This window comes from Eptatretus burgeri, chromosome 6 (assembly GCF_056783735.1).
Source record: "Eptatretus burgeri isolate ZD-2024b chromosome 6, Ebu_testis_v1, whole genome shotgun sequence".
Classification (NCBI taxonomy): domain Eukaryota; kingdom Metazoa; phylum Chordata; class Myxini; order Myxiniformes; family Myxinidae; genus Eptatretus; species Eptatretus burgeri.
In genome coordinates this window covers 103,566,184-103,583,663 of record NC_140966.1, presented here as the reverse complement: position 1 = coordinate 103,583,663, position 17,480 = coordinate 103,566,184, and the positions used below count along the sequence as shown (strand labels likewise).

The window sequence follows — 17,480 nt, the reverse complement described above, 5'->3', positions numbered from 1 at the left end:
AACTTCCGGTTCAGCGCATCGACGGGATGTGGGCGGAGATTGATATTAACTTCCGGTTCGGCGCATCGACGGGATGTGGGCGGAGATTGATATCAACTTCCGGTTCGGCGCATCGACGGGATGTGGGCGGAGATTGATATCAACTTCTGGTTCGGCCGAATGATTAATTAATGAATGATTTTGTCGTTCGTCGGGAGAATGGAGAGAGTGAAAGAAGAATCCGAAATCTGTGAGAATCAAAGTACACCTTGTGAGAACTCAGGTGAGAGGGAAGGTTTTCATCACCTCGTGGGAATCGATAAACGTGATGAGCGCGGTTAATGATCCCCCTGATGTTTACATTGTAATACTCCATTATAGGGTTACAGAAATAACACTCGTACAGTACAACGATCACATGACGTGTTCGGAACGTGTCCGGCTGCTGTGGTGCGGTGAGAACCTGGTTCACCTGTACAGGTGATCACGTGTTATTCTGAGGAGGACTATAAACCTTTAATATTCCCGTGATTCGTCTTCTTCTGATTCTGATTCTTCTTTCTTTTGCAGCACAAGGCTTCGAGTTACATCATTGGCTGAGGCTGGGTTGGCTGTGTTGCTGATGCAGTGCCCCCTGCAGCTTGGAGCAGAAATTAGGAATTTGTTCACTGTGCCGGTGATAGCTCGCCTCGTCTTCGCCATGGAGGATGGCCAAGAGCCGAGCAGGACCGCACACCGGCCTCTGAGCTGTCAAGCTCGGGTTCGAATCCTGACCGAGCTGAGAACTGTCATCTCAGCTTTTCACGGGTCGTGTGGTTCATCAATGCGTGTGCCGTCCCTTCAGAGGACATTTTGTTGATGGGAGATCCCACGGTGTCCTTCGTGAAGAGTCGGTGGAGCTATCGCCGGCACTCTGACCAAATCCTAACTTCAGCCCGAACCCACAGAGGGCACTGCATCAGCAACGCAGCCACATGCTCAGTTCAGTGATGCTACTCCGCATCCTTGTGCCACGTACTCAAGAAGACGAAGGTGGACGAGGCTATGTTCTCGCTCCCGTCGGTCTGCTCACAGAACGGACAATCTCAAAAGGTTGTGGACGTGTTGGGCAGGTTGCGTGTGTGATGAGGAAGAATTGATCCGGTTTTGGTGAAGATCCGAATCCGGATCCGGATACTAGAAAAAAATTTAAGTAATTTTTTTTTCACCGTTGAGAGATAGGACCAAAAACGACACATGGCATGATATCTCAAAAAGTTGTGGATGGATTTGGATGAAACTTAGTGGATGAGTTGGTGGTTAGGTGTAACCAACCAGACCAAGCCGATTAAATTTTAGTTCAGGTCCAAATCCAGATCCATCCTATCAGTGGGATACAAAAGAGAAACTAAACAGCCTCGTGGAGGTATGCACTCTACCGATATCCCCCTTATAGTTTCACCTGCAACCACACCATAGAATAGCTTTTTAGAAATGTTGTTGTCGAAGAAAGGCATTCGTACAATGTGGAATGGAGAAGCATTTGGTGTGAAATTTATTATAATTGTTATTGATTGGTAATTCTCAAAAACTAGCTGGGAGGCGACGATGGTTCCCATTATTGAACAATGCCACGATAGGTACAATTGAGTTAGTGGAAGCTTTTGAGGAAGCCCTACCGTAAAAACCTATTTCTTCCATCAAAATTGACCAAATCAAATCAGATTTTTTTTATATGTTGTACTTATGGACATTATGCACAGCTTCGAGGAAATGAAATTGCGAGAAAAAAAATCGAGAAAAATAAATAAAAAGTTCAAGTGGGGGTGGTTCCGCCCACAAGGGGCATGGGACGCCCCTCATACAAAAAGACAAGTCGACCACGATATCTAGCTTGTGTCCAAGTTTCATCAAGATCGCATCAAATGTCACGGAGCTATGCTCTGGAGAGAGTCACAAACAGACAGACAGACACACACAGACACACACCACAAACCAATAAACTGAAGTGACAGTTTGGTTTTCCTTTTTTAGGTCATCTCTACCGAGATGACCTAATAAAGCCAGACCAAATGTCCGTATGTCCGTCCGTCAACAATTTTTCTTTCCGATCTTGATCAAACTTAGTATGTGGGTAGAGGTCGATGAGTGTTGCACAACGATATAACTTTTGTCCGGGTTCAAGGTCAGGGACGAGGTCACAAGGTCACGTAAGTTATAAAAATCGCCATTTTCAAAACCTATCTAGTCTGCCATTCTACAAGATATTCGGCAACTGTTTATTGATTATGATAGTAAAAAATATTATCTTGTATCTAACCGGACAGATTTTTTAATTTCCTTCCCGTTTGATCGTCACGTGATCTGGAAGATGGCCAAAAACGCCGATGCGATTCGCAAAGAAGGAAGGAAGGAGAAATGAAATATAAATATAAAACACATTTTTAACCTTTTATATTTCTACATTTTCCGCCGAAGTTGCAAAAGTTTCAAAACCCGAAATGTAAACGTCAGCATTTATTTTCAAAATATAATTTTGTGCGCGCGCGCCAAAATGCCGAGTCATCTTCAACCAAACTACATAGTAGAACTGCGCAGTAGTCCGGTCATGGCGTCTGAGCAGCGGCCAGCGTGGTTCAGATTGACTGTGGTTTCTGGGGCGATGGTGATTGTTAAGAAGTATGTCGGCGGTATAAATTTGAGTGACTGTATTGGTGATTTAATCACGCAACATCTTGACAACGAATATTCTGGCCGAACGATTGCATCAATTCAGTGCATCAGCAGGGATGATTCGCAGGCTCCTCTCGATCGTGCCAATATCTAACATAATCACCGGCGGACATAGGGCTGCAGGCTGTGGGGCGAGGCCACGGATCCCGGATGGGGGATGTGATAAATTATGCTACATGCTTCGGGCTTTCTGATTAATATATCAATGAGTACATTCCATAATTAATGAATTAATAATTAATGAATCTGGCATACAACATGTTTTTTCATACCTGACATGTTACTTTGTGCAGCGTCACGAAACTTCTGTGGAATTAATCATTAATGAATTTGCTCTCTCTAACGATTTTTCAAACCTCAATATCTCTATAAATACTTGACCAATTTTCATTCTGAAAGTTGCATTATAATCAGCGAAGAATAATCTACAGGATTATCATAATCTCCGAGAGCTAAGCCTATTTTTTCGTTTTTTTTCTACAACCGGAAGTGAAATGTCCCCAGAGAGTGGACGGACCGGAAAACCACGTATTGCACTTACTGGTGATTCTGATGTGTTAATCCGGGTACTAAATGAACAATACATATTTATTAATTATGTCATTAGTAGTATTATCCTAGTGTATATTGGTGAACTATGTCAATCTAAACGGTTAGTTTGGACTGTTTCGCGGTTACCTGAACTGAACATTGAGAACTTGTGGTATTATAGAGATGACCGCCACCCCCACACGGGGGTAATTTTTCAATTCGAGTTGGCTTTGGATTTACAGGTAGTGAAGAAAAAAAGAGGACCGCTGGACCTGTAGTTTATCTGCGTCCTGTCCTAATGTTGTAACCCAAATTTGTAAGCATTCTGAGTTGGTGGATCAGGAGAAGATTTTGGAAGGAATTTGCAGGACTGCCATTTTCACACACTTCCGGTCACATGATCGGCATGACCACAATTTAACATCCCCACCCTGGCCTGTAATGTTGTAACTCAAATTTGGTAGCATTTTTATTGGTAGGTCTGGAGAAGAAGATTTTTGAAGAAATTTTTCTAAGTCGGACATTTTGACGTACTTAGTCATGTGACCGCTACGAGCTTTGCAATTCCTGTTTCCAGTTAGAAGAGGAACGTTGCTGCCAATTTTCAGCCGGATCGGCCCGGCGGTTTTGCCTGAAAAGTCGAAAGAGGAGACTGATGGACAGATGATGCACGATGACAATACTTTATCTGGAACTTAAATTCCAGATCAGCTAATAATAGAAACAGCAATGCAAAGGCACTTAATAGGGTGTTGGGCCACCTCATGCGGTCAGCATGACCTGTACGCGCCATGGCATGGAGTCTACCAGCGTCTAGAATTCTGCAGGAGGGATCAGCACCATTCTTCCACGAGAAAGTCGATCAACTCATGCCTGTTTGATGGAGGTGGAAAACGCTGTCTCAGGCGTCGTTCCAGAATATCGCATAAAGGCTCGATTGAGTTCAGATCTGGTGACTGAGAAGGTCATGACATATCAATAACATCAGTGGCATGCTCTTCAAACCATTGGGTGACCACACGTGCTCTGTGGATGGGGGCATTGTGGGGGGTTTAATGGTTGAAGCCTTTTTATTAAAAAAAAAAAAAAAACATTGGCCCTCAATCAAGGGAAAACCAAAAGGCCAGAAATCAAAACCATAATACAAACAATAGTCAAACCAAGTCAATAACAATGAATGAAGACCATAACCGTAAATCGAACATGAGTCTAAGCGGAAGTATTGTTGCGAATGTGGAAACCATGAACACACAACATTCAGGTCCTATAGAGCAGTTATATCGGAAAGTATGTGTTTCCAGTCAGAGTTCCGTCCCTTTGTTTAATGGGTGATTAATTGTACGTGCGCTGCGGAGTTATGTTTTAGTTAGGATTTTTCTTATATCTACAACAACAACACACCATCGCCTCGCTCCATCCTGATGCCATAACACCACGGTGGGCGTAGTTCAAGGAGGGACCTTGCGGCTGCTCTCGACCAATCAGGGAGATGCGAGTGATTTTGCCGTCGTTTGAACAATGGGACTCCTCCAATGTTTTGAGGGGCGGTCCGCCGTGATGTCACCACACCTCCGGACCAATCAACGGACTTGGCGCCCCTTTTGGCCAGTGACAGAGGCGACGAGCGCATTTGCGCACCAAAACCGTCCAGTGAGGGAGAGCGCGTCGCGAGGAGGGGGCTCCTCCCCTCTGGAGAAGGAGGGGATAATTGTCGGCGCAATCGGACGAGAGGAAAAGTGTTGGGGCTCGTGTTGGTGGTGCTCGTGGTTGGTTGAAGTGTCGGAGTTCGTGGTTCTTGAGGTGGTGGTCGTGTTTTTAGTCGACCATCCGCTCCCCGGTGTTCTGGCCTGCTGGGCGCTCCTTCGTGGTCGCCGGTCTTCTCCTTGGTGCTTGGCACGAAGCTGACCTTGTGGGTTTGGGTCCCTCCACGTGGTTCGCAAAGGAGCTCACAGGCCCTTCAACAACCCGAGCTCCGAAAGTGTGATCGACCAGCCACGCGCTCGCGGCCAGGTTGCCAGCCATTCTGACTCCCAGCCGAACTATCCTCCTTGGCTGGAGAACCGAATAAAGACCCGGCGGAGTCCATTTATTTTTTGGCTGTGCGTGTCTGTGTGCGGGTTGCCTTGTCAAGTAGAATCGTGTTAGTGCTTTCTTTTGCTCATTGCACATTACATTTCTTATTCGTGATAACTCTGCTCTGTGTTCCCCTCCCCGATTATTGTAATAAATAAATATCCCTTTTGTTGAATGTACCAGCTCGTTTCTGTGTTTCTTTCATTGGCTTCGCACGCTGTGTGTTGAGAGATAGCGAGGGTAAATTGTTCATTTGGTGCGGCGCGGCTCTGGTAACTCCGCTCGGTTACACCGGATCTGAGTCGTTACCTGCGACTCGGATCGGACAGAGTCGGCTGAGGGTGTGGTTCCCCGGTAGTTAGACTGCATGGGTATTTCAGTATATTGAAATTGGCAATTGACCCTACCCCACATGGTCGACCTATTGGCGATCTTCGGTCCGATAAGTGACCCGTGGCCTTTCGGATTTATCTGAAAGGTACGACCTAAATTCCGGGTGTTCGGTGGAGCGGACTCTACTGCTCCCCCTAGCGGTTGTGCTCGCCACCGAGACCCGGCCCCACAACAATATAATCGAAGAAAATCCGATTACAAGTCCACCTTGTGGATCTCCATAGCCTCTGCTGCCCCTGGAGGTGGGTCAAGTATGAGGGAATAGGAGGCTTTCTCCTAGTTTCCCCCCTTCTCCTTTCTCTCCTCCACCTCTCTCTTCTCCTCACTCCTCCCATCCTCTTTCTCCTCCTCCTTTACTGCAGGGGGGGGAGGTGTGGAGGATGACACAGCAGGCACAGGCACAGCCATACATGATCGTGGGGCAACACCCCTGTGCACAGATGTGTGCATCCTGTTAGCATAGCTCTTTGGGCAGGAGTGGAAGGTGCACCCTGGTCAACCACAGAAGTTCCACTACACCTGAGAGGTGCAATGCTCCCTCGAATGTTCACACTGTGAGCAAGCAGTTCTTTGCACCCAGATACAAAGTGACCCAGTTGTCAGCATCTACGGAATATTTTTGGCTGACTCGTGTCAAAAAAATGAACTTGCCCATGGTCCATCACAATGATTATTCCATTGAGGATACGCGTAACCATGCCATCCTCCTTAACCCGGAACAACAAAATATTTCAGATAAACTGTGGTGGGGTCTTAACATCGACGTAACAAACAGTACTTCACGTCTTAATCGGATATGCTCTCGTTGTAGAGGCGGACACTCACAACCCTCTCATGGTCAGAGACTGTCTCCCAATAAGCTTGTCCACCGCACACAGAACTTGGCAAGCTTTCCATTGGACTGGAAGGACTCATCAAACCCATGGGCCAAGGAGATGAGGCAACAGAAATTCCTCAGCCTTGAACCCCATTCCATCGAATAATAACGTCCGACCAAATACCTCACTTGATGGGACGGTTTCATCTTTTGCAAACAGTAACCGGACCTCACCCACCAGACAGGACGAAGGCCAGGGAAAAGCAGGAAGGGAAATACGAACAAAAACACAGGATTAACAAAACTAAAAGTATAATATAAGCAAATAGCCGAGATTGGGAAAAGAACGTGCAGGACAAACACAACAGGCTAGCAAGCAGCTTGAGGCAGGAACTCTACGTGAGACCTGGCTCCTCTTGCAACCATGCTAGCCATGATTATCATGGAGTATGGTAGTAATCCATGTAGAGGGATGATATGGGGAAAAATGGCTGCACATTCAAATACATGCACGATGATACGCTTATAAACTACGAAAGAGTGATTTAAAATTAAAAAGGATTGTGGCATCTTAATGTGGTGTCATTCCTACCTTGCTTGGTTGTTTTTTTGACATTTCATCCCTGTATGTTTTTACGTTTTTTTTAATACTTTTTTTTTTCTTTCTTGTAAGCAACTCGGCCTGTGCAGCATTTTTATACATGACCCTAAGCATGCTGGGATGTTATTTGCTTAATTAACACATGGGTCGTACCAATGTGGAAGCCGTTGCTTGGTGTCCCACATTTATACAGGTGTTTCCATTTTTATTTTTTCCCCAAATACAAAGCCATCATTAATTGCTAGTAAATCATCAATGAATATAAAGATGTTTCCACACCTTCACACAGTGGCTCGTTTATTCCTGCACACGTTCTGCACCCAATCAGACTCGTACATGTGCAGGAACAAATTTGCAAAGAAAGGGGCACGATCTGGACCCTCGGGTATCCCCCACTGTCGGTTGCCAAATGTAAAGAAACTGCTGTTTCAGAGAAATCAAACACTTTCTTTAAGTTTCTTTTTTGAAAAACTACATGAAGATTGATTTTCCTTTATGGACTAGTTTGCTCTCTTTTTTTTTTTTATAGGCTTTAATGAAAACTTTATTGGCTCCTGCAAAAGCTTTATCTACCGCCCTGTCCAATGCGGTTATGAGCTTGTCAGGTGGAATGTTTGTGTATAATGTGAGAAAATCACAAGTTGATAACCATCTGGCCTGACCCTTGTTATTAATGTTGTGGATACTGTCGATTACAGGTTTGGAATTATCAATGATCCAGAATTTTTTAATACCACAATCAAACCTTGCCTTTTCATGGTAGTTTTTCCAACCATTTATAAATTAGTTTCATCGCCCCTGTAATACTACCCGACAGTGGTTTCAAACTGCATTCTCTACTTGCGGTGATGAACCTCATCTTTTGTGGGTTTTTGTACAATTTTGGGATCCAGTAAATGAACGGCAATTTATGGTGTTTATCTGGAACTAACAGTCTTTTCACCTCTGAGTGATTTACATGGTGTTGTATCAAGTGTATTAAATTATCGTTACTTATTTTGTAGGTCTTTGAGAGTCCCGTCTGTAAGCCCAATTCTTCCAAAAGTGTTTGAACGTAGGATGTTTTTGCAGGCAAATGCAATCTTATTATTTACTTTGTTAATTGGAACAATAACATATTGTGTTTGAAGCTGTTTTAAATAATTACTTGTCTCTGGATTGTTTAAAATTACTTTTGGATTATTGATTCGAACTTTTCTTTTCAAATCAACAATTCTCCTTTTTACATGTTTTTTCCACTTCCTCCATACATAAAGCCATTTGTGTGCGTTTGTAACTTTGGGTTTATCAATTTATTTTGTCGATAATTTGGTCCTTTTGGAAGTAATGCATGTAATGTTCTATCTTTCACTATTCTGAGATCACCTGTGATAAAGTGTTTATGATGTGGATCTTTAAATACGAAATGTTCACAATTCCAACGAGAAGGGCACTCGGTAGAGCGCATACCTCCGCCACGTAATGCCTGATCCACGAGAACATATCGAGCCCATTGCATTTTTGAAATATCGTGATATAAAGTACTATATTGTTTTTGGCCCCATCTCTCAATGGTGAAGAATCACTTAAAAATTTAATAATTCTCGTATCCAGTTCCAGATTCAGATCTTCACCAAAATTGAATCATTTCTTCCTTGTCACACACCCAACATGTCCACCAGTCTAATCCGAATCCGTCCACAACTTTTTGAGATAGCCTGCACCCAAACAAACAAACAAACAAACAGACAGAAAGGGGTGAAAACATAACCTCCTTCACTTACAGTGGCAGAGGTAATTATGTGTGTTACTCAACCATTCCTCAGGGTGGTGGACTTGGGATCCTAGGATCCTGAGTTCAAATCCCACTCTGCTGTTGAATTAATACCAGGTGGGGTTGACGCTGCCTGTCATCCTTCCGAGGTCGGCAAAATGAGTGCCAGCTTGCTGGTATACTGTGTCGGAGTGGTGACCCGTCCAGGATTGTGTACAATAGCCAAGGAGACTGCTTAGGCAGCACCAACACTCTGCACAGAGTATGGACCAAATGGATGGATGGATGGAACCATTCCTCAACGTCTATAGATTGCAGTTTCATTATAGTTGAAGATTTTCTCCCCAAATTGCATTTCGTAAAGTGTACACAACCCTTGGTGGCTCTCTCTGTTGTATTCTTTCTGGAGGTTTACTCCACATTTTTTGTGTTGTAGTATTTTCTCTATATTGATAATTTGCTTCGCTTTGTTATCAAACATTAGTTTGATGGTATTGTCTTTTCTGCGATTAACTTCTTTCAGTTTCTCTTTATACAATCTATGGTCAATCTTGTCCAGAATTGCTTCTATATGTTGGATTGGGAGTTGGGAAACACACACACACACACACACACACACACACACACACACACACACACACACACACACACACACACACACACACACACACACACACACACACACACACACACACACACACACACACACACACACACACACACCGTAAGCCCCTCTTAACTGGATATGGCTTTGAAAGGCAGAACATGTCCACAGGTGGTATTTTCATTCCAAACAAAAGTGTTGCTGTGTAACACCCAGACCACGTGACAGCTGGAATGTTTGGTTTGTAATATTGCAAGTGGTTATTGCTTTGTTTGGATATTCTTTTTAAACGGTGTGCCATTTTATGTTCCTAACATGAGGCTTATTTGCAGATCTGTTGCATGTCGTGAAGGTCAAACCCGAAGCACTGGAGGCTTTGGATCCAAATGGTGAGCAATAAGTAGTTTTTCTTTTTTAACCTTAAATTATTGTCCATACTCTCATACGTCGCTTCAATTGATGGAAAATGCACAGCGTTGCTGAAAACTTGACATCACTCGTTCATCATTATACCCACGAGTCAAGTTTATTTCTTGATCGGTGATTGCTGCTTGCGATTGTAATCCTACATTTTCCCATTCTCCTTAATATTTTTGGATAACACTCGATTACACTGAACATTCTCGTCAATTCATTAGTTGAACGAAAAGTGTGATATAAGGATAAGAAGTATATATTTATTCGCTTAGATCATAGTCAATCATCTTTGATATTAAAATATTGAAGAGCTTTTGTGCCAACCATTGATTTTTTTTTTTGGTTGCATCTGAAATGCAATGCCTTAAAATGACTCGAACACAACATCATTAAGCTAATTCAGGAATGCTCGCCTGCACAATGACATCACTTATCCGAAGTGCTGTCGTGCCAAACTTTGAGGTACCAGTCGGCCCTGCAAAAATGTGGGCCGTGACGTCATCTCCAGATCTACCGTCATGTCAAGTTTTAACATGACACGAACCATTTGAGTTCCCCAAAAATGACTGATGAGTGTAATTCGCACATTTTACCATGATAGACAAAAGCTTAACACTCATACCCACTTAATCTCACAATTTATTTTTAAGAATCCCCTTTTCAGAAAAGTCAGATCAATTTAGTCTCAAACCACTGTTTTTCGACAAAACAATGTGCATGCAGTAAGACCCCGACATTTGCGGGGGAAACATTCCTGAAAAATTCCACGAATGTCAAATCCGCGAATGTTGGGGCATTGTTTCAATGGTAAAGGTGGGGATAGGTACCTGGCGGTTCGTGATTCACAAGGGAACATTTTAAAATTTTATGCACATGATTACAGTTTCATTAAAAATGCTTCCAAAAAAAAAATAAAAAAAACAACAGCAGGTACTATTTCCCATTTTTATTTAAGATACAACATACCGTTTGATGTGATTATGATGACGAGTTAGAATCCAGTGAACTCCTCTGAAGAGGATGCAGGTGAGGTGCTGATGGTGTCGAGATGGAGGGGCCGGAGCCAAAAAAAATTGGTAATGGACAGCTGTTTTGCAGAGTGCTGCAGGTGTCTGTGTCGCTCCTTGTACAGGAGCAAAACATCCAACCCCCTCTTGAATTGGAGGTACGGCTTCATTACCAAATCCGCATCTTCCAACCTGTCAGCAACTACCCTCATATCCTGCAGCACCTCAGTCAGGAACTTGATGGTCAGGTTGGGCCTCGCCACCTCATCCTCCTCTTCAGTTTTCTCTCCCTCCTTGGAAACCTTGAAGATGGCCTCCAACTCCTCCACAGTCAGCTACTCCCCATGCGAGGTGATGAGCTCCTCCAATTCCTCAAGCTCCATATCATCAAAGCTTTCTCCTCCCATCTCCCATTCTCCCATGCCAACCCGGCAATGTTCCGCCTCTCTTCTGTGGTGTCGGGAAAACATCTGAAGTTGTTGAATGCCTGTGGCCATATGTTTTGCCAGCAAGCGATGATGGTGGAGGCTTTGACTTCGTTCAGCGAGTCTTTGATGGTGCTGATGCAGTGCGCTATGTTGAAGTCCTTTCAACATTTCCTGACGGTAAGTTAGGGTTTGGACTTCATAGCATCCAAGATGCAACAGAAGATGTGGTGGGTGTAATATGTTAAGTGGTTGGATTAGGGAGATGGTGTTGATTGGCAGGAAGATGTCATCAATATTGGGATGGGCCACCTTCAGCACCTCAGGGTGTCCAGGAGCATTGTCCCTCAGCAGGAGGATGTTGAAGGAGAGGTTCTTTACTGCCAAGTACATCTCCACTTGAGGTACAAAACAGTTATGGACTCGATCCATGAATTTGGCAGCTGTTGCCCATGCCTTTCTGTTAGCCTTCCAAAATATGGGCAGAGTGTGCTTATTTTTGCCCCTGAGAGCACGTGAGTTTACGGAACAATACAGCATCATCGGTTTGATCATGCTGTCCCGTTTGGCATTGGCGCAGACGAGGAGAGATACCCGTTCCTTTGCAACCTTGAGCCCCGATGCTGTCCTCTCTCGCTTCGAGATGAAAGTTCGCATGGGAATTCTTTTTTTCCAGAACAGGCCGGTATCATCTGCATTGAAAACCTGCTCTGGTACATACCCCTTCTCCTCGATGAGCTGCGCGAGTTGAGCAGGGAAAGTTTCAGCTGCCTCGTGGTTTGCTGAGGCATGCATGCCTGTGAGCTTCACAATGTGGAGACCGTACCGCTTCTTGAAATGGTCAAACCATCCCTTGCTAGCCCATAAGGGACTGGGGTCACTTGTACCCGCATCACTAAGAGCATCGCTCATACCCGCATCACTCGTGTTTGCAGCACCACCTACAGTATGCCAACCAGATCACCATACATCCGTTTTGCCTTTTCACGATTCATGGTTCCACTTAAAGGCATGTTTTTGGGGGCATTGTCCTCTAACCACACATTTAATGCCTTCTCCATTGTTTCTATGTGAATGTCCCTGACCAGGGTAACCACTTTAGTACTGTGCTAGGTGCGGAACTTTCGCGAATCGCATTCTCACGTTTTTTTTTTTAATGTAATGGACAGTCAACTCGTTCACGACATAAATTCCCGCCCACAGAGGCCGCCTTTTGATAGCCAGTCTAGTAGCTCCAATTTCTGGCTCAGGCTCATGACTTTTTTTCTGCCTCTTGAGAGCAGACTCATCTCCTGCACTACTCTTGTGCTTAGGACCAAGGCAGCGGTCTGTTGCCTTGTACACTGCCTAGGTTTTTCTCACAAGACCCTCCTGTCACAATTATTCTACAGTTCCCTCTCCTTGTGCAGTGGTGCATCCATTTGTTGTTATCCCTCTGTTGTTTCTTTGACCCATGTTGTCTATTTATTCTTTTCCTTTTGGGACTTGATTTTGGGATTCCATATCCAGGCGATGCATGACATCATCGCCGGGCACCAAAGGAAGGGAGGACTCATTTTTTTTACCCCATTTGTTTGTTTTTGATTTCTTTCTTGTTACTTGCAAAATTGAATTTTTTTTCAAGTACGGTATATTGGTTAGTCGATTTTGTTATTCTGTCTGTCTATCTGTTTATCGCCTGCAGGTTACAATTTTAAACCAATCTTCACAAAACATCACCACAAGATAGTTTGTCAAAAGGAAGAAGCCTATTGTTTTTGAGGTCAAAAAGTTAAAAGGTCAACATAGGCCAAAGGTCAACAACTTCGGTGGTATTTCTAAAATCCTCAATTTTCATCCGATTGACTTGAAATTTGAAGAGGATTTTCAGATCAGGTCCCTGAATTCAACCACCAATTATTTTTGAGGTCAACTTCGGCCAAAAGGTCAACATAGGCTGGATTTCTAAAATTGCCAATTTTCGTCCGATTCACTTGAAATTTGAAGAGGAGTTGCACATTTGGTCATTGAATTCAACCACCAATTATTTTTGAGGTCAAATTTGTTTTACGGATTTTGCAAGTATCGTGATCTGCACATCGTCTTCTTGTTTGTTTTTCTGGGTGATATCTCAGCCATCCTTTGAGCAAGGAAGCTCAAATTTGGTGACAATATTGAAGATGTGTTTTGGCAAAAACATTATCTTTTATTTTTTGATTAATCAATTAATTATTTGCTTAATTATTATCGATTTATTAATTACGTATTTATTTTATTTCTCATCTGGGCAATGCAATAGCTCAGGCACGTTTTGAGCTCGGAAGCTGAAATTTGGACAGACATTGACAAACTGATTTGGCTATAAAGGGTATTTTTGGTTTATTGATTAATCAATAAATCGATTAATTATTTTCTTTCATGTTTGTCCGGGCGATATCTCAGCCCTCCTTTGAGCTAAGAAGCTGAAATTTGAACACGACCGTGAACAAGTGTGGCTACAAAGTGTTTTTTGATTTTTTGATTAATCAGTTAGTTGTTTAATTTTTCGATTAATTACCTAATTTTCAAAAAGTTACAGTTTCGGATGAAACAGTGGTGGCTTCGGAATGCTATTGGCCAATTGATTAAGAAATTAATTATTTTACAATTACTATTTATATATTTTAATGATGCAATTAATTAATCAATCAATTATTGTACACCGCTCCCTCCCAATTCTGTTTCCATGTGCTGCAAGGCGGCATCGCCGGGCACCGAAGGTGCCCCGGCGATATCACATGCTGGAGGATTTTTTTTTTTTTTTTTTTTTTTTTTTTTTTGTATACCTTGGTCGAGGCTCGTATGAGAGCTAACACACAACTCACAGCAAGGAGGCATGAGACAAGAGGGGCGGGAGTGGAAGGGACAAAACATTGGGGAACAGACACAGGTGAACTGTGGAAGGGAGAGGGATGGGGATGGGACGGGGAACATGGCGAGGGGAAGATGGACATTAAAGGGACTTCTTTCAGGAAGGAAAGCAGGAGAATTGAAGGAAGTGGGCGTGGGGGGAGTAGGGGGGGTAGAAAAGATCGAGGATTTGGTGGGGGGAAGATAAGAGGTGGTGGTGAACAGCTGTTTTGAAAGCCTGAAGGGAAGAATTGGAAAGAATAGAGTGAGGAAGTTTATTCCAAAGGCGGGAAAAAGAGGAATGAAAGAGTGAAGATGAGCAGTGATTCGTGATTTTGGTAGTTTTACCAGAAGGGGGTTGTTGGCGGACCTTGAGCGCCCTGTGGAAATGTGGTTGGGACAAATCGCAGAGAGAGCAGGGGGGCAAGGCTGGAGAGGAGTCGGTAGAAGACAGAAAGACCACCGACCAACCTGCGGTGATTGAGTGAGAGGCCCAAAGACTCAGCTTCATTGCGGGAGATGCCAATGATCTTAAAAGCCCTGGTTTCGACAGCGTGAAGTCGAGAAAGGTGGGAGGCAGGAGCACCAGCCCAGAGGGGAGAGCAGTACTCCATCAGGCTACGGACAAAAGCTTTGTAAGTGGTCAGGAGCTCAAGAGGGCCGAGGAAGGACTTTGCACGACGGAGGATTCCCAGTCGGCGACTGGCTTTTGAGGCAAGGTTGGAAATGTGACTTTCCCAGGAAAGGTCATGGCAGATAGTGAGACCCAGAAGCTTGAAAGAAAAGACTTCTTCCAGAGGATTGTTGAGAAAGTGGATGGGGGGTTTTGGAAACGGTCCTTTCGAAGAGACATAGTGAGAGTGTGAGATTTGTCTGGATTGAAAGACATGTTCCACGTGTTGGACCAGTTTGTGATTTTATCCAGATCTGCAGTGAGCGAAGAAGCTGCTGCTTGCTCGGGCTGAGGGATGACAGATGGTACGGCAGAGGGTTGAGTCATCGGCAAAGAGAAATAGAGGATTTTCCAGAGAGTCCGAGAGATCATTGATGAAAACCAGAAAAAGAACAGGGCCCAGAACGCTACCTTGAGGAACTCCAGCCTGCACAGGAAGAGGGGATGAAAGAACTCCATTTAGGGCCACACGTTGACTGCGACAGGAGAGGAAGTCTGCGAGCCATGAGTGGAGATGGCCTTGAATACCATGGGCAGAGAGTTTGGTGAGTAGGGCAGGGTGCCAGACTGTGTCAAAAGCACGTGATATGTCCAGGATACGGCTCGGATTTCCTGTCTGGCATTGAGGACCTCCATCCATTGATGGGAGAGCAGTAGCAGCATATCTAGGGTAGAGTGACCTGGTCTGAAACCAAATTGATGATTGGAAATCAAGCCATTGGAGAAGAGGAAGGATTTCATGTCTGAAGCGATGATGGATTCCATAACCTTGCTGATGATTGGGAGAAGGCTGATTGGTCTATAGTTACAGGGATCTGTTTTTGCACCTTTTATGCAGGGCAGTGATGTTAGCAGATTTCCAAGCAGATGGCAGATGACCTTGGGAAAATGAGAGGGTGAATAGAACAGAGAGAGGGTGAGCAAGAGCAGAAGAGCAGGCTTTGAGGACACGTGGGCTGGATGCCGTCTGACCGGTTGCAGAATCTGACTCGAGGTTTGAAAGCAAGCTCTCCACCTTGTCAGGAGAAAAGGATACAGAGTCCAGGGACAGTTGGGTGCGACTGGGTAAAGTGGGTAGAGATAGTGATGGGTTTGGGACACAAGATTTAGCTGCAAACACCGAGTTTAGACATTCAGCTTTATCACGTGTGGAATCAGCAGTGCGGCCATTTGAGGTAAGGGAGGGGATGGAGGGGGAACATACACCAGAAACAGATTTGATTAAACGCCACCAGGATTTTGAGGAGGGAGAGAGGTTTGAGAGTTCAGACTTGAGATGAGAAAGATGTTGTTTTCTGGCTCTCCTGAGGGGAGATACACACTTGTTCCGAGCTTTGTGGAAAGAACTGAGATTGCTCCTCAGTTGGGTTTGCTTTCCATGAGGCAAAGGCAAGTTGTTTCAGGACAACTGCCTCGCCACAAGCTTCAGTAAACCAAGGGCGGGAGGAAGGGTAAGACAACTGAACACGAGAGGGGATAAATCTGTGCATGAGGGAGAGCAAGTTTCTTTGAAAGAATTCCCAGGATGAGTTGATGTTTGAGAAAGTAGTGATAGGAGACCAGTCTGTAAGTTTGATGGCTGCTCAAACCAGTCCTGCCAGTCGGCTTGAGTGAAATGCCAGACTCGACGGCGGTGAGGTGGTTCTCTGATAACAGCCAGAGAGATGTCCACTTTAATAAGGACGTGGTCAGAAGAACCAATTGGAGCGAAGGAAGAGCAGCAGATATTGTCAGGGAAATTTGTCAAAATCAGATCCAGAAGAGATGGAGTACCATTGGTTGAGATCCGGGTCGGGAAGTTGACCGATTGAGTCAGTCCCAATGAGTCACAGAAAGCTTTTGCTGATGTCCCATGGCAGGTGAGAGAGGTACCCACACCTAGCCAACTGGCGTGATGACAATTGAAGTCGCCACATAAGAGGAAGAGAGAGTTTGGATGAGAAGATAGAAGATGGTCCATGTTTTCGGAGAGTGAGGTGTAGATGGAGTCATCACTGTTCGGTGGACGGTACAGTACACGAAGGATAATTTGGAGGATTTGTTATTTATTTGGAGAATTTGGAGGATTGGAGGATTTGTTATTTATTTATTTAGCATGGGGGCGGTGTACTTTGAATGTACCTTTACTTTTGTTTTTTGTTTTTTTGTTTTTTTGCTATTCATTGAGCTTTGATACCTAAAAAATTGCTTTGTGTTGGAATTCATTTCTTAAAAGGGGATTGGCTAACAAAAGTGCCACTTGTAACAATATGGTGCACGATAATAAGTGTTCCTTACAATGGGACCTTACAAACTCAGACTTTTTTATTTTTAAAGGGGAACCCAAATGTTCAGACCACTTCAACGCTAATCTATCCATTGATACCCTATATTCCTGCAATATATATATATATATATATATATATATATATATATATATATATATATATATATATATATATATATATATATATATATATATATATATATATGATGTCTTTTTCCGATTTCCGAATTATAAAGTCGGTAACTTTGCGATTAAAGGTCCAATTCTTCTTCTTCTTCTTCAGATTTGCCATGACATCACACATGGAAGTAGACCAGATCCGTACTGTATACGAGTTACTTTGCGGTATGATTTAACTCAA

The 17,480-nt window shown here is 43.8% G+C and overlaps 1 protein-coding gene across 3 annotated transcripts in view; it reads left to right on the top strand.

Annotated features, from left to right (window-relative positions):
• The first annotated feature begins 18 nt into the window (after window positions 1–18).
• LOC147025502 (uncharacterized) overlaps window positions 19–17,480 on the top strand; it is a 45,055-nt gene continuing 27,593 nt past the window's right edge. The window contains exons 1-3 of one of the 3 annotated variants that reach the window (XM_085886967.1): window positions 19–262; window positions 550–1,071; window positions 9,796–9,852. In XM_085886967.1, coding sequence (XP_085743093.1) covers window positions 954–1,071; window positions 9,796–9,852 — 175 coding nt within the window. In that variant the 5' untranslated portion in view covers window positions 19–262; window positions 550–953. The remainder of the gene's footprint in view (window positions 263–549; window positions 1,072–9,795; window positions 9,853–17,480) is intronic. The other 2 variants (XM_085886969.1, XM_085886968.1) reach the window with 2 other exon arrangements.